At 43.0% G+C, this 18,343-nt stretch overlaps 1 protein-coding gene across 6 annotated transcripts; it reads right to left on the bottom strand.

Annotated features, from left to right (window-relative positions):
* Positions 1-3,812: 3,812 nt before the first annotated feature.
* LOC121550287 (endophilin-B2) lies at positions 3,813-18,285 on the bottom strand. 6 transcript variants are annotated; one of them, XM_041862481.1, is made up of 14 exons: positions 18,111-18,285; positions 17,061-17,202; positions 16,853-16,864; positions 16,213-16,341; positions 13,552-13,685; positions 13,236-13,328; positions 13,091-13,102; positions 10,501-10,563; positions 9,624-9,647; positions 5,228-5,317; positions 4,964-5,064; positions 4,817-4,831; positions 4,442-4,664; positions 3,813-4,273 (listed from the first exon to the last, which is right to left on the bottom strand). In XM_041862481.1, the coding sequence occupies exons 1-14, from the start codon at positions 18,171-18,173 to the stop codon at positions 4,166-4,168; spliced, it is 1,209 nt and encodes a 402-aa protein (XP_041718415.1). In that variant the 5' UTR covers positions 18,174-18,285; the 3' UTR covers positions 3,813-4,165. The 6 variants fall into 6 exon arrangements, with proteins under 6 accessions (XP_041718415.1, XP_041718418.1, XP_041718417.1 ...); XM_041862484.2 differs by lacking the exon at positions 4,817-4,831; XM_041862483.1 differs by lacking the exon at positions 13,091-13,102.
* Between the last annotated feature and the right edge of the window lie 58 nt (positions 18,286-18,343).

Below are 18,343 nucleotides of genomic sequence, written 5' to 3'. Positions count from 1 at the left end.
TCACTGCTCCAGAGTCCAATGGCGGCGAGCTTTACACCACTCCAGCCGACGCTTGGCATTGAGCATGGTGATCTTAGGCTTGTGTGCGGCTGCTTGGCTCACGACGAATAGTTATTGTGCTGACGTTGCTTCCAGAGGCAGTTTGGAACTCGGTAGTGTGTGTTGCAAGACGTGACCGGGGCAGCTCTAGCAGGGCAGAAATTTGACGAACTCACTTGCTGGAAAGGTGGCATCCTTTGACGGTGCAACGTTGAAAGTCACTGAGCTCTTTAGTAAGGCCATTCTACTGCCACTGTTTGTCTATGGAGATTGCATGGCTATGTGCTCGATTTTATAAATCTGTCAGCAACGGGTGTGGCTGAAATAGCCGAATCCACTATTTTGAAGGGGTGTCCACATACTTTTGTATATATAATGTATCTCAGTTATAATAAGTATATATTTCCTTAATAAAGTTGCTATCAGCAAATTCAGTGCTAGTAAGGGGGGAAAAGTCAATTGCGAGTGTTAGTTCACAAAAGGCTTTTTTTTTTACTCAGGTTGGGGTGTAGGGTTTGAGCATAGTCTGAAGGTAGGGAAGGGCAATTCCTCTTGCTGCTCCGTAGGCAAGCACCATGGTATTGTAGTGGATGCGAGCTTCAACTGGAAGCCAGTGGAGTGTGCGGAGGAGCGGGGTGACATGGGAGAACTTGGGAAGGTTGAACACCAGGCGGGCTGCAGCGTTCTGGATATGTTCCTGGGGTTTGATGGCACAAGCTGGGAGCCCAGCCAACAGCGAGCTGCAGTATTCCAGACGGCAGATGACAAGTGCCTGGATTCCTGTGTGAGGTAGGGTCGTACTCTGCGGATGTTGTAGAGCATGAACCTGCAGGAGCGAGTCACTGCTCTGATGTTTGCAGAGAACGACAGGGTGTTGTCCAGGGTCACACCAAGTTTCTTTGCACTCTGGGAGGGGGACACCGATGAGTTGTCAATCGTGATGGAGAGGTCTTGGAGCAGGCATGCCTTCCCCGGGAGGAAGAGCAGCTCCGTCTTGCTGAGGTTGAGCTTGATGTGTTTGGCCAACATTCAAGCTGAGATATCTGCCAAGCATGCAGAGATGCATGTCACCAAATGGGTGTCAGAAGGTGGGAAGGAGAAAAGTAGTTTAAGGTCATCCACATAGCAATGATAGGAGAGACCATGTGAGGATATGAGGGAGCCGAGTGACTTGGTGTATAGAGCGAAAAGGAGAGGGCCTAGAACCGAGCCCTAGGGGACGCCAGTAGTGAGAGTACGTGGTGCACCCTCTAGAATGTACAGGCACTATAGATAAACATAACTGTAATGACATTTCAAATATACATAAACATGTACGTATATTCCCCGATTTGCTGGACAAATGACCTATAGCACTTATTTTAAATGCGGTTTGAAGCTATTTTTTTCTTTGTTTATTTGAAATGAAATCATAATTTTAATGCCAAGCATGCCAGATAAAATACTTTATACGCATGAACATGTTGATGCCGTACTCATAAAACGATTAGAAATAGGAGAGTATGTTGTGTCAAACAGTGAATTACCAGTATGCCTGCCCAGACGGCATCCCAAGCTGCATCCTCCGAGCAGTGTTTAAAGACATATTCAACCTCGTGCCTATCTCAGTCTGTTTTCCCCACTTCCTTCAAGATGTCCACCATTGTTCCTGTACCCAAGAAAGCTAAGGTAACTGAACCAAATGACTATCGCCCCAAGGCACTCACCTCTGTCATCATGAAGTGCTTTGAGAGGCTAGTTAAGGATCATATCACCTCCAACTTACCTGACTCCTTAGACCCACTATGATTTGCATACCGCCCCAACAGATCCACGGACGACACAATCGCCGTCGCACTGCACTCCGCCCTATCCCACCTGGACAAGAGGAATGACTATGTGAGAATGCTGTTCATCGACTAGAGCTCAGCTTTCAACACCATAGTGCCCTCCAAGCTCATCACTAAGCTAAGGACCCTGGGTCTGAACTCCCACTAAAACTGGATCCTGGACTTCCTGACAGGCTGACCCCAGGTGGTGAGGTTAGGCAACAACACCTCTTCCACACTGATCCTCAAGAAGGGGCCCCCCAGGGGTGTGTGCCCAGCCCCCTCCTGTACTCCCTGTACACCCATGACTGTGTGGCATATATTATATTGTTTACTAACTGTGTATGTATACTGTATTCTCAACATAGCTCATCCTAATATACCTACTCCTGTACATACAATTATTTCCAAGTTATATACTGTCTATACACACCACTTATTTATATTCTGGATTCTGACACTGCTCACTCTAATATATCTACTTTGGATTGTTAATTGGACTCATTCTGACATTTCTTGATTTCTTATTTAGATCTTCTGATTATTTGTGTATTTGCTAGACATTCTACTGCACTGTTGGAGCTAGTAACATAAGCATTTCGCTGCACCTGCTATAACACCTGCAAATCTGTGTAAGCGACCAATAAACTTTTATTTGATGTGTTACAGGATGTTGGACATAAAGTTAAATCTTACATAAAGAAGAGAATGATTACATTCGTTCTGACTGACTGCTACACCAGAATATTAGCTTAAGAACAACTTGAGCTGACGACCACATAACCGGATTGTGTCCAAATAAAGCATACTTTTTTATTACATCCTACATATTTTCATTCACTCAGCATGGCTTGTAAACAGGCAATAAATACATTGACAGTAAAGGCAGAAAAGGGTCAAAACAAGACATGCCAAAACAGTCACAGCAGCAATGGTACAAACCAGGTTTGGGCTCAGAATTGCATGCATGTGTATACTTGTGTTTGCTTTGGTACTAATAAGGTCTGAGCAATAAATATACAGCCATTAAAACTTTGGATTACAATTTTTTAAAAGAGGCTTTGCAGTGGACAGAGTAGTCTGACCAACTCCTGCCAGTATCACATAACATGCAGCAGCCTAGGTCCTGTCTGAAGCCACTGAGATCACAGAAAGACAACTGAAGGAACAGTAACATGTTTAAGAAACAGAAGAGCAAAAGAGCAAACTAAAAAAGGGACACAAATGGGAATTTTGCTCACCACAGATACTTAAATGATAACAAGTTATAGTCTTGCATGCCAAAATGTATGTTCTATGTTAGATCTGGCTTTTCTTCTTCAAAAGAAGTGTCCAAGCAAACAGGAGAGTGTGGACATTGTGGTGTGTACAATACATTCTATTACTTATAGCAGATGGAAACAGCTCTCTCCCATCATTGTAAGGCAGTTAGTAAACGACTAGGAGTGCTTCAAATCTTCGCTGTGAGAGTGAGTACATTTCCAGTTAGTCACTAAGCAGGGCATACGGCCATGAAATGTTTCAGTGCCAGGTAGTGGTAGAGCTGTGCAGGGAAATGCCATAGGAATGTGGACTAACCAGAGGTGCACAGGGTGTATGGAATATGTTTTAGACGTACAGTACCCTAATAGTATTTGGAATGGAAAAGATTGGTGCATTGGTGCATGCATTGGTGCATATAGTTTAAACAGGTGCTACTGAGTGGGTAGGCTATGACGCTAGTAAGAAGCTTCACACCTGCTTTAGGTCACCTAAAATAAAATCAAAAAGTCTGAATAATACAGGGGATTTCAGTATGTACTGATCTGCTATCTTAATTTGACCACTCTGTTGTCGCAGAGAATTTTCCAGCGCAGCAGGAAATGCAAATTGTAGTGTATTCAAGGTTTAAAAGGCTTCTAAAGTTTGTAATTTCCATTTTAAAATGCCAGACTTGATTTGCCCTATTGAAAAAATTTATCAGCCCCTACAAAAATGTCCCTTAACTATAATCCACATAATCATTTACATTTCTTGTTGCTGCAGGATAATTTTCCTGCGGTGAGAAGCAGGGTGAAATTAAGATAATCTGTAAACGTCTTACACTTCAGAATTTTCTGCCAAGTTGTCATGGTAACCATCCATCCATATTCAATGTAGTGCATTTGGCTTCATAATCACCAATGATTTCATGCAGTCCTCGTGCGTAAAGAATGTACAGTGGGTGTGTTTGCTTGTTTGAATTTGTCGATGTCTGCATGTTTGAAGGCATGTGAGTGCAATTTTGTGTGTGTGTGTGTGTGTCTGTCTGTCCATGTATTTCTTTGAGTGTAGTTTCTTTAGCTGAGCAGCTCCAGGTATGTGACAGGCACTTTCCCTTTCTGGTTCCCTCTCTCTCCAACAAGCCAGTCAGAGTCCATGCCTGGCACTGTGTAAACTGTGATTAGCTGGGAAAAGACAAAATAACATACAGTAGTGTATTAATAGTGCTTCAGCAGTGTTAATACAATGCAACTGTACATGAGCCAGCAACCAGTCCACATATTCTAGCCTTTCACGGACACACCTGATTAAACTAATCACTGGTGTGCAGAAAGAAAGGATTGTGTGCTCACCTCGTCAGCCAGTAGGGAGAGCTCACTGGTGTCGGCAGCGTCGTAGTCGTACAGGACCTTGGCCTTGCGTGTGCCCGTGGCAGGAGCCTGTACCTCTTCGATTTTCAGTGTGTCTGTCTCCACAGCGCTGGCAGCGTCCAGGGGTAGGGTGGCATTCCCCTGGGGAGAGGAGCCACCGGAGGCCATGGAGAGGCCCGGGTTACCAGCAAACGCGTTGGGAAACCTGCAGAGGTTTAGGGAGAGAAGACAGTCGTAAGGTACACAGCACATTCCCTAAGGAATAATAAGACTTCATGTTTGATTTAGAAAAACTGTGAACATAAATATGTTGAGTAAAGGTGACTTCAACTGTAATCGTCATCAAATGTTACTTACACATCTCCATTGGAACTGAAAGCATAAGAGATAACAGTGGAGACGGTCATTGATAAACAGCTTGCAGCAAATGAAAGCCAGCCATAGACACCCCAGCTAAGTGTGCCCAATATAAATGCTCTGCATCTACCCAGAGCCAGTCCTCACCTGCCCAGCTCTTTCTGCAGGTCTTGCATGTGCAGGTAACACTGCTTGTAATAGGCTGTCTGCGCCTCCACAAACTCATGCAGGCAGCGCAGGTGGTTCACCTACAGACAACATATCCAAAACACAGACAAGACAACCTCAACATACCCTGTGACCACCATGTTAAAACAGCATAATACATGGTAAACAGTGCATATGCTAAAGAGAATGGTTTTGTGTAGTGGTCATGTTTGTCCACTCCACATGTGTGACATCATGACTCACGTGTGTACTGCTGATGCCCTCCAGCAGGAGCCGTGTGACCTCTGCCTGTCTGTCAAACTCTGTCTGGGCCACTCGAAGTTCATGCGCTGCCTACAGAACAACAAAAACACAGAACGAGATATCATGTAATTATGGCTGTGGCGGTTACGAAATTTCGTCAGCCGGTGATTGTCGAGCAAATAACTGTCGGTCTCACCGTAATTGACGTTAATTAACATAAACACATTTAGCATCTCCTGGCTTCCACACATAGCCTACAAGCCACTGATGCAGACCTTTGAAACATCTACATTTTAAAAAGTATAATAAATCCATGTTACAGTGAGGGAAAAAAGTATTTGATCCCCTGCTGATTTTGTACGTTTGCCCACTGACAAAGACATGATCAGTCTATAATTTTAATGGTAGGTTTATTTGAACAGTGAGAGACAGAATAACAACAAAAAAATCCAGAAAAACGCATGTCAAAAATGTTATAAATTGATTTGCATTTTAATGAGGGAAATAAGTATTTGACCCCTCTGCAAAACATTACTTAGTACTTGGTGGCAAAACCCTTGTTGGCAATCACAGAGGTCAGACATTTCTTGTAGTTGGCCACCAGGTTTGCACACATCTCAGGAGGGATTTTGTTCCACTCCTCTTTGCAGATCTTCTCCAAGTCATTAAGGTTTCGAGGCTGACGTTTGGCAACTCGAACCTTCAGCTCCCTCCACAGATTTTCTATGGGATTAAGGTCTGGAGACTGGCTAGGCCACTCCAGGACCTTAATGTGCTTCTTATTGAGCCACTCCTATGTTGCCTAGGCCGTGTGTTTTGGGTCATTGTCATGCTGGAATACCCATCCACGACCCATTTTCAATGCTCTGGCTGAGGGAAGGAGGTTCTCACCCAAGATTTAATGGTACATGGCCCCGTCCATCGTCCCTTTGATGCGGTGAAGTTGTCCTGTCCCCTTAGCAGAAAAACACCCCCAAAGCATAATGTTTCTACCTCCATGTTTGACGGTGGGGATGGTTTTCTTGGGGTCATAGGCAGCATTCCTCCTCCAAACACGGCGAGTTGAGTTGATGCCAAAGAGCTCGATTTTGGTCTCATCTGACCACAACACTGTCATCCAGTTATCCTCTAAATCATTCAGATGTTCATTGGCAAACTTCAGACGGGCCTGTATATGTGCTTTCTTGAGCAGGGGGACCTTGCAGGCGCTGCAGGATTTCAGTCCTTCACGGCGTAGTGTGTTCCCAATTGTTTTCTTGGTGACTATGGTCCCAGCTGCCTTTAGATCATTGACAAGATCCTCCCGTGTAGTTCTGGGCTGATTCCTCACCGTTCTCATGATCATTGCAACTCCATGAGGTGAGATCTTGCATGGAGCCCCAGGCCGAGGGAGATTTACAGTTATTTTGTGTTTCTTCCATTTGCGAATAATCGCACCAACTGTTGTCAACTTCTCACCAAGCTGCTTGGTGATGGTCTTGTAGCCCATTCCAGCCTTGTGTAGGTCTACAATCTTGTCCCTGATATCCTTGGAGAGCTCTTTGGTGTTGGCCTGGTGGAGAGTTTGGAATCTGATTGATTGATTGCTTCTGTGGACAGGTGTCTTTTATACAGGTAACAAGCTGAGATTAGGAGCACTCCCTTTAAGAGTGTGCTCCTAATCTCAGCTCGTTACCTGTATAAAAAGACACCTGGGAGCCAGAAATCTTTCTGATTGAGAGGGGGTCAAATACTTATTTCCCTAATTAAAATGCAAAACTATTTATAAAATTTTTGACATGAGTCTTTCTAGATGTTTTGTTGTTATTCTGTCTCTCACTGTTCAGATAAACCTAGCATTAAAATTATAGACTGATCATTTCTTTGTCAGTGGGCAAACGTACAAAATCAGCAGGGGATCAAAAACGTTTTTCCCTCAATAGCCTACACCTTCACAATAAATCCATTATTTATTTTATACATGTCTAAAGAAGCAAGATATGAAGAAAATGTAGTCTATTTCAGAAGAACAAAATAGCATACTATGAGTTGTCCTTATGTTAGGTCCTGATCTGGCTATGCCAAATGACTGTGGGCTACACTGGTTTATTTAGCAGACAAGATTTGCATTATTTTATAGTATGTAGAATACAATTGAACAAAGCTGAATAAAATATAAATGATATTTTCTCCAAATGACTTGAGTGCGCACATGTGGCTATTCTTGTGTTGAGCGGTTAACAAAGAAATAGGTATTCCTTTACGCTTAAAGTTATTTATGTAACTTCAGGTTTTCTACAAACGTTGGGCTATATGTTTAGATTTTTTATAAATTAGGCAACTCTAATGATGATTTGAAAAAAGTTGCTTGAAAGGCATGAGCTCTGCTGTTTTTTTGCGCAGGCTGTACACACTTTATCAGTCTCTCGTTCAGAATTTGACAACCACTTGATAATGCCTTGAATTTCACGGCGGCATCCCCTTTGTGTGGCCGTAATGCACCCTAAACAAAATCCATGCCTTTTGCGGCCAGTGGCCGTTGTGCCCTTGGCCCGGAGTGCTGCGAACTCCGAAGCACCTCTCATTCACATGGCTCTCCATCACGTGATCGGGTCTTTCTCACAGGCTACAAGTGAAGACAGACACATCGGGGACGCAACTGCGCATGTCCTTATCCAATTCCAAGGTGCATATTGAAGATATTGGAAGAACTGTCCACATTTACTTTTCGTCAGCCAACAAGATGAGTAGGCCTAACGAACAGCAAAAGCACTAGCCTATGTCAATCTACTATCCCCCATAGTACAAAAGTTGACCTATTCTATGCGAGAAATAAATATTCCAAACATAGTCTGGGACAGTTGTGGGATGCGATAGATCCCAAATTAATTTTTACGCAATGTGGCTGACACAACAGATCAGAATGTTTAGCTTTAAATGTTGATAAACTATTAGGCTATTTCTTCACATTATAAGTGCAGCAAAGCGCACAGGTGCATTTTTATGGTGGAAATTATCTTCCCTAAACTTGAAACTCACACGCTGCTTATTTTTATTTATGTTATTTTATTTTACCTTTATTTAACTAGGCAAGTCAGTTAAGAACAAATTCTTATTTACAATGACGGTCTACACCGGCCAAACCCGGACGATGCTGGGCCAATTGTGCGCCGCCATATGGGACTCCCAATCACGGCCGGTTGTGATACAGCCTGGAATCGAACCAGGGGGTCTGTAGTGACGCCTCAAGCACCGAGATGCAGTGCCTTAGACCACTCTGGAGTTTATGTATGCCAGTTAGGCTTAACACCCCTGTAAAGCGGATTAATGTGCTTAATTTTAAGAAGTTATTTGGCCGCTTTAGTTGTGATACAATCCTTATTAAAACATATAGGCCTATGGGCTAGGCTACATGAGGTGTGCGACTATGATTTTAAAAAGTTGCAATAAAAGGCATTGTTTCTTGCCTTGTGCTGGGCATCATTCACAAATGATAATATATAATTCATAAGTGATAGGCTAATATTGTCACCCATCAGACTATTCTTGATTTAATCTAAATAATATATGTGTGAAATTTGTTTTCATTTAGAATGGACCTCTGTAGCTCAATTGGTAGAGCATGGCGCTTGTAACGCCAGGGTAGTGGGTTCGAACCCAGGGACCACCCATACATGAAAATGTATGCACACATGACTGTAAGTTGCTTTGGTTAAAAGCGTCTGCTAAATGGCATATTATATTATTATATTATCATGCACCCGTCTCGAAACAGGGGCAGTGGGAAAAAATACATGTAATCTATGCACTTAAATAGCAAATGGAGGACGATTTTCCCGTGGTTCATTTTCATGCCAGCCAGGTAGGCTATACTCCTGTTGTAAAGATAAGCAATGTGCTTAATATTAGGAAAGTTGAGAAATAAATATAGTAGGCCTAGCCTATAGAAAGCTGATGGGATCTCGTGCAATTGCATAGACTATAGAAATGTTGCGCAACATGAACTCATGGGCTCTCATGAAGCGTTTCATTAGAATTTCGATTACATTTGCATTGATGTCAGAGTGATTAGAGGGACAACAGAGTGCTGAGTAACAGCCAGTTATCAAGTTTGTTATGCTACTAATGACGATCAGCAGCATCAGAGCTTGGAGAAGCCTAATTACCGTGACTAAACGGTCACGTTCAATTTGACTGCCTTCATGACTCGTGACCGCTGGTGTGGCGGTAACACCTACATGTAATATTACATCACCCCATTGTCCTTTATCAGCTGTTTTGTTTTTGTGTCCACCTGTGTGAACTCTGGGGGTGATAACTTGTGGAAAGAGACACTATCTAGAAACAAAGATAAAAAGTAAATAAATAATTTATTTAGACAGTACGTGAGGATGGTGTCCAAACATGTCATACTCACTTTGTCCACCTCCTCACTCCAGAGCTGAAAAGCCACAGCACAACAAGAGAGGGGAGAGAGAGACACATTCTGATGACATCACAGGGGAGACACACACATTCTTAGATTGGATTGAGACTGATGACATGACAGTTAAGAAACATACGTTTTCAACCCAAGAGTGCATTCAGAACAGCAGCTTTTGCCAAATATTCTGGTACTGTGTTCAGAGTACATTTTATCTGGATAATTTGAAGTGAAACACCTGTGAAGATATTTACACTACTTTTGTGGGTGTGTCCGAAAAGTGTCACATAGATAGATAATGGACTACCGTAAAACTATGCCGAAAGCAATCTGGTGATGTTAATAAATATGTCTCATGGTGTGTCTTGTATACAACCCTGGTTGTCATGGGTGACAACACAAAGACAGACATGATTAACATTATAGTGACTTATACTCCAAGACGATATTCACGTCATAAGAAGGACCACGCCCACAAATAGGGGAAAACAAACATTATTTTCCAATGACCCCATTGTAAAAGAGCCAACTTTGTCATATCTGTATCTGTGTAGAGAATATCTTGCGAGTTTACGTGAATGGTTCGCTACACAGATCTCTGTTTGTGTAGTGAACAATTCATGAAAGCTTGTTAGATCAGGGTGGCTCGCGAGGCAACCCCAGGACCAGGATTGGGAAACACTGCTCTAGGACCTCTAGGGGGAGCTGCACTCTCAACAGTAGGCTGTAGTCTATCTGCCTGCAACATGACGCATGTGTACACTGAGTGTATGGAGAGGCTGCTCGAGGGTATGAGCACACTGAGGGTCAGTGAGAGTAGGCTACATGTACAGTGTTAGTGTAGAGTGGACTGGCTGTTTAAGCTCCTTACCGCAGATGCACTGGCAGAGAGGACATAATTCCTGGGTCTGGTCTCCTGAAAATCAGGCACAGCCTACAGACATGGCAGAGGAGTTTACACATACAGTATGGTGTGCACCAAACCAAAGAAACAAATCAACAAACAAAACAAAAAAATTAAGAATGTCATGTGACAGGAAAGCACACATAGCAAAAACGAAACCCTTTGTTCTTTGCTTGCTGATATACAGAGACAAGTCTGAGACCGGTCCAAATATCTTTCAACACCTGCATATCTCCTGGGGAGTCCCAAGCCACGTTAGACTAGAATGTTAATGGTTATGCAGCATGTGTAAATAAACACAGCAGGATGTGAGATCATTATCTGTACACAGCCTGTCATGTGTCATAGCCCATAAAGGAAGCCAACCTTCAACCATCATGTCATTCACCATCAGTATACCTGGACAATAGTTCCTGTCTTCACAGAGGCTAAGCTATAATATAATGGAGTATAGAGGAACTGGAACTGTGAATGCTATATCTGGGTGATGAGTTGTTGGTTTGATCTTTAATGTATATTTTATGTAAATGTATGAGTATGTGGAAAATCCCAAAGTAAATAAAGTATCAAAAGACAAATGTTTTGCAGGAAAGAAATACACTACATGACCAAAAGTATGTGGACACCTGTTCGTCGAACATCTCATTCCAAAATCATGGGCATTAATATGGAGTTGGTCCCCCCTTTGCTGCTATAACAGCCTCCACTCTTCTGGGAAGGCTTTCCTCTAGATGTTGGAACATTGCTGCAGGGACTTGCTTCCATTCAGCCACAAGAGCATTAGTGAGGTCGGGCACTGATGTCGGGCGATTAGGCCTGGCTCGCATTCGGCGTTTCAATTCATCCCAAAGGTATTTGATGGGGTTGAAGTCCGGGCTCTGTGCAGGCCAGTGAAGTTCTTCCACACCTATCTCGACAAACCATTTCTGTATGGACCTCGCTTTGTGCACAGGGGCATTGTCATGCTGAAACAGGAAAGGGCCTTCCCCAAACTGTTGCCACAAAGTTGGAAGCACAGAATCGTCTAGAATGTCAATGTATTCTGTAGTGTTAAGATTTCCCTTCACTGGAACTAAGAGGCCTAGCCCGAACAATGAAAAACAACCCCAGACCATTATTCCTCCTCCACCAAACTTTACAGTCGGGCTGGTAGCGTCCTCCTGACATCCGCCAAACCCAGATTCGTCCGTCGGACTGCCAGATGGTGAAGTGTGATTCATCACTCCAGAGAACGCATTTCCACTGCTCTAGAGTCTAATGGCGGTGAGCTTTACACCACTCCAGCCGATGGTTGGCATTGCGCATGGTGATCTTAGGCTTGTGTGCGGCTGCTCGGCCATGGAAACTCATTTCATGAAGCTCCTGACGAACGGTTCTTGTGCTGATGTTGCTTCTAGAGGCAGTTTGGAACTCAGTAGTGAGTGTGGCAAACAGAGGACAGACGATTTTTACGCGCTACAACACTCAGCGGTCCCGTTCTGTGAGCTTGTGTGGCCTACCACTTCGCGGCTGAGCTGTTGTTGCTCCTAGAAGATTCCACTTCACAATAACAGCACTTACAGTTGACTGAGGCAGCTCTAGCAGGGCAGAAATTTGACGAGCTGACTTGTTGTAAAGGTGGCACCCTATAACGGTGCCACTAAGCTCTTCAGTAAGGCCATTCTACTGCCAATGTTTGTCTATGGAGATTGCATGGCTGTGTGCTCGATTTTGTACACGTGTCAGCAACGGTTGTGGCTGAAATAGCCAAATCCACTAATTTGAAGGGGTGTCCACATACTTTTGTATATATAGTGTAAGTAGGCTAAACAAACAAATACATATTTCAAAAATAGCATGCCTTCATGTGGCAATTACCATGCATACAGGTTTCAAATATCTGATTTGATATTAGTCTACAACTGAAAGAAAATGTATTTCCTCTGTATATCTGTTTATTTACTCATGTTATTACAGAAAAACAACTACTCAAATGGCTAATACAATGGCTTATCAAATCAGATCTTTGAGCTGAAGGAAAAACTCAGCCAAAAATCTAAACATTTCAAATGCTCTGAGTGGGAGCAGGGAATGTGAGGTGAAGCTAGACATTCACTGGTCATGGTATAATAGCGCAAGCATGTTAGCAATCAGGACTCTCAACCCCAGTCATCTGCACTCACATGGGACAGGGCCTCTCCTCTCACTACTGGTCTCAAATAGGCCTTTGTGATTTAATGAGGGGATAGATTTGGAAATTGGATGCAGTTTGTCACTTTGGAACCATAAACTAGTCCAATTTAAAGGCATTTTCCAAATACTTTTGTGTACTACTCAGTTTTGTTGACTCTAGGGTCATATATGGGTTTGCTCCAGTGTACCATGCCACAAGTTAATTTCATTCACTTTCAAGACAACTCTAGTCTGTTTTTGTTTTTTTCCTCTCTTGGCTTCTCATTGAGCAATGCTTGGAAAACAAACATGGATTCAACTGGATTTCATGGTGGCAATGAGCATGTCAGAAAGAAAAAGGGAAAATAAAGAACTAAAGTGGACAATATTTTACACTAATACTCACTTCTCCCTCACACTGTGAACATAATTAGAACAGAGAAAGATGTTAGTTAGCAGTAGCAGTTCACGCTGAACTGGAGGCTGGTTACATGATGCAGCTGAAGGGGCACAGGGAGAGGTGGAGGGCAGGGGGTAGAGGGGGGACTCACCGCGGCCTTGGACTCTGCTAGTTTGGCTTTCTTCAGCCGTGCTTTACAGGAGTCCAGGTCCAGTCTGCGGTTCTCCAGGAGACGCCTCTCTTTCTGAGACAGGGAGGAGAAGATCAGCAACTCTCTGCACGGCATAACCCCACACATACAGGCTATGTTTAACTTGGCTAGGCCCTTAAGTCCTGCTACATCCATACAGTAATAAGTAGTAAAGTAAATCCCAAGGTGTTGATTAGCATTGTATTCAATCCTGGTCTATACACTGGTCTGCATGCAATCCCAAGATGTCCCTCTGAGGCCAGAAAGCCAGACTCACTGAGATGGTCCTCCAGTCTCCTTCCAGAAAGTTCCTGAGTGGGGCAAGGAAGCTGATAGCGGAGGTCTGTAGGAACTCTCTCTGTGCACCGCCTAGTCTCCTCTCACAGTCGCCTACCTTGATCAGGGTGTTACCTATAGCACACACACACACACACACACACACACACAATGAGCATATGATGAACCCACACACAATATGTGAAATATAGGTCTAAGTGTCTGACTTATTACTTAGGAATGACTTAATACTTATCAGAGAAATGACTTAATACTTATCAGAGGAATACAGATAGACAAAGTCGAGACCAATAGGACTTGGTAGTGCAACACAACCAGTTTAGGATCTCAAACATTAAAGCTGCAATATGCAACTTTTTGGGTCACCCAAATTCACATAGAAATGTGTGTAATAGATCTGTCATTCTCATTGAAAACAAGTCTAAGAAGCGGTAGATCTGTTCAATGTGCGCTATTTCTATGCTTCCTGTTCTTAAGTTTCGTTTCTGTGTCTTTTACATGCCCAACTACTTAATACCTGTGAAAGTGGGAAGGAAACAGAGAGGGAACCTCCAGAGTAGCAACATTCTTGACATGACCTATCAAAAAAAGCAGAAACTCAAATTCCCCCTTTGAACGTTGTGGTTTCCTCAGATGTAAAACAGACTAAAGGAGTACAGGGATACCTGCTGAATACCACATAGCAAGGATAATAGCATCAAACAGGCCTACTACTTGTGTAATTTGAAGTATGAATATCTGTGTAGGTTATTTGTTGGAAAACATGGACAGACTGCATTCTTATACTGAGGAACTATAATTGTTTTTCTACACGTCATTGCTTTGAGGAGCCACTACTACACCCACACACAGAAGGTTGCATCACTAAAACCCACAACTGAGAAACAGGCCACTAACGACCTGATTAGAGCAGCTCAGTGCCAATCTAGTTACTATTGCAGGAGAGGAGAGAATGGGATTGATGAGTGATGTATTGATCTGTATGCCAATAAGGGGTTTCCACAGGGGTTTCCACTGCTCCACACAGCTGTCTGCTTTGTGACATGATGTACAAATTAATTAATTAGAAAACAAATGATTTAAAATCACTAAAACATGCATGTTCTTGCTTAGTATAGGTTATTGTATTTGTGTGCATTTTTCATATTGGAAAAAACAAAGGGGACTTATTGGCATCAGCTTGCCATTCTAAAATAATGGAATTAATTTATAAATCAAATCCTTGCTAAGCAGCAGTACTGCAGAGCTCTAAATGAAACTGTACATGGCCCAGTACTCAGGTCTCTGTGACTGAGTTACATTTCTTCAACTGAAGGAGAAAAGCACCACAGACAGGCAGCCTATGTGGTGAATTATTAGTAATGAACTGTAGAGTTTAATGGACTATGAGGTAGAACTGGGTTAATCAAGAGCATAAAGTTAGAATTCTTTGTTACTGGGCCAGGAATTGTATTGGGTCATAATTTCACTGTGTGGGTGAGTAGAGAGGGAATCTGCCCTAGGGTCAAATTGCTTGCTCTTACTTAAATCCATGGCTGTCTTATCTGATGAGAGACTGAAACTTGTCTCTCTCGTCAAACACAGTGAAGGGAGTGGCACCAGGGTTGAATGGAGTTTGGGCTAGACCTTGGTCTCCTTGGTATCTTCTTGATTGATTACAGCATGATGGGGTGAGGTTTGTGTATGTTAGGTTTAGCCCCCCTCAGAGACAAAGGAAGTGGGCGTGGAGTGATAAAGAGCGGGAAACTGAAGAGGGAGGGATTTAGAGCTAGAAGAGTTGGGGATGATGGTATATAATGTGACGTAAGGGAGAGAGAACGGGGTGCCACTCTGCAGACTGGTATCGGCTTTGTTGAAACTTTAATAAAGTAATTTCTTGATGCAACAAAAACTATGTAAGACCTTATTTGTAATACAGTATAGTGGTTATTTTCCACAACACCTAATAAACTAATTTCTGCATAAACATTCTGCGCATCAGAGCCAAGCCTGCAGCTCTCAACAACATCCACATAGAAGAGAGAGAGAGTGAGAGAGAGAGAACTATTGATCCTCAGGACAGTGAAGGAGAGAGGCCGATTTATTGGCCTGACAGACATGAGACAGCCTGGAGGGCAGGGAAGTGAAGGGGTGGGAGGAGACCAATTCACTAACGCTCACAACAGCTATCATCACCAATCTCACTGCTCACTCACCTTACGGTGAAATCATCAGTATAAACAAAGGCTTTCGAAAGAGTTATACACTACAAACTATTGGAAAAATACCATATGTTGGAGCTCAGAGCTTAAGATTTTCACTGTACCCTGTAATTACACCTGCAACCTGTGACTGACTTCTAATGTAATCTAAAATCAATATCCTGTATCAACTATGGAGATCTTTTCTCACAGGGATATACCACAAATGGTTTGAGCTTTTCTTATAGCATGCATAAGGGTGAGGTCACAGAGTGAAGATGTATTGGGTAAGTGTGTAAACGCACTTTCCAGAAAATTGTATTAATGGATTTGAATGGGGCCCAAGGCACGGTGTCGGCTTCCTCTCTCAAAAATGAAATGATCACTGGCCAATCCGCTCAAACAAACCAGATTTAGACCACCTGGGAAGAATAAGTGTACACAAAGCCTGAGTCACACACCATATGGAGTTCCAGGTCCAAAATCTTTTGCCGCATCCTGCATGTAATGACCCAGTAGTTCTCCATTATTTGGTCTGGAGGGAACCGTTCTGTCAAGCTTCTCATACAGGAACTCCTCAATCCTGGCACCTGCAGATAGAAAGAGGGGGCATGCTTCAAGAGAGGCCTGGCAAAAAACAGTTGTCACTGATGGACACTATGAAACCTAGTCTGAGAATGGAAATTGGTGGGAGAGAAGAATGCCAAAGCAAAGTAAGAAAATGGCCAAAATGAGAATGTACAGTATTGTAATTCAACATGGTGGGAACGAGGTGTAGAATGAAGTCGTTGTGGAGATAAATGTTATTTCACTCAGATAATGCCTTTGTAGAGAGACTAACATATTTATCCCAAACATGGTAAATGCATGTTTCTGAGGAATGAATTGCTGCATGTTACAGCTGACACAGCTGTTGAGCTGCTCACTAATAAGTAGGCTACCGCTTGCCATAGAGGATAATCAACAGGTTTTCATACCCACAGACCAAGTGTTAGAACAGACTGGTGCTTGAAAATGCCCAATACTGCATAGAGCTGCACTACAGACCATACGGATGAAAAGATTCCACAACAGGGCACTATGGGAGGGAGGGATACTCACCAGTGTGGTCAACTGTAGCATGGAAAATCAGAAAGTCACAGGTTAGAGCTCCCTGCTCTCTATCACCATGTAACCACCATGTTTCACATAAAACATTTTTTTTTTTACAGTTTTAATCTAATGTGTTTTTGGTCCTTCTATCCTGTGTATATGTGTGTGTGTTTGCATTAAGTAGGGGTGGGAGTTCAGTGTGTATGCCGGGCCTTACTTGGGTTGGGCTGCAGCAGACACTCTGTCTGCCTGAAGATTTTCTCTGTCCAGTTTTTAGTGGAATCAGCACGGCTGAGCAGACTCTCAAAATGGGCATCCAGCTCAGTCTTCTCTACCTGTCCAAACTTTTCCCCTGTGAACTTTGGCAAAATACACAATGACAGCATCACTTTCACTTGTCTGTGAACAAGGCCTATTGCAGTAGGCCTATTGCATTGACTCAACATCAATAGTGCATTTCCACTGTTTCTGTGTATCATTGTACTTTTCTATAGTGCCTGTGGAGCTGCCCTATGCCATGTCACTAGAAGCTTCAGCATTATCACTGGTTTTGAGATGCTCTTCACGTCATGCGTCTCCTCATAGGCTACTGGAAACCATCTAACTAAATACCAAGCCCTCATACGCCATGAAACACTACACCTGCTAGTTTCCCAGTCCCTGTCTAATGTTTCACCAGAATGTCGATGGGCTGAGCAGACATTCATTGCTTCCTTGCAACGTTACTGTCATTAGGAAATCAGTCCCACTGTCATTCCCTGGTGACATTTTTATCATGACCTGTTACACACTGTCACAATAATGAAAGATGTATCTTGCTTTGGAATGTTTGGGGGTTGGACAAAGGGGACACGATAGGCCACCTCTGACCCCACACTACACTGTACCTGAAAGGCAAAGAAAGACCTCTGCGAAAACACAACTAGCGAACTTCTGCTATAGCATCAAGTTAGCAGTGGCTATAACAGACGGCATAGAAACCTTCCTCCAATATATCTGGCTATAGTGCACGCCAGGCAAACTAGCTAGCAGTACTGTACGATAGCTACTGTGAAGAAAGGAGGATAACGTCAGCTGAACCAGTGTTTTGTATAGGATATAGAGGGTATTCTGTCAATACGTAAGCTAAAGGACTTTGGCAATGATGCCAAATCATCACGTTTCCAGTTTTTACTGAAGCCAGACGCTACTAGCTATTTAGCGAACATTAGCTAGCTAGCATTTAACGTTAGTCAATGTATAGGAGACACGAAATAAACTACCCTACCTGTACAGCTCGTGTGAAAAACACTCCTGCATCCGAAGCTAATTTCTTCACGTTGAAATCCATTATGTAGGAAGTATCTGGCTAAACACACATCTAGCTATGTCCAGCGACAGATGTTATTCAGTCAGCGGTATCTGTCTCTGGTATCTACACATCATCCTGGAATCATTATATGAATGGTCGTCTACCCATCTTACAACCCATCTGACAATTTATGGAGTTTATGGTTTCTT

Source organism: Coregonus clupeaformis, chromosome 18, assembly GCF_020615455.1.
Source record: "Coregonus clupeaformis isolate EN_2021a chromosome 18, ASM2061545v1, whole genome shotgun sequence".
NCBI lineage: Eukaryota > Metazoa > Chordata > Actinopteri > Salmoniformes > Salmonidae > Coregonus > Coregonus clupeaformis.
Note: the sequence above shows the minus strand (reverse complement) of the source record. Positions and strands in the feature narration are given on the sequence as shown.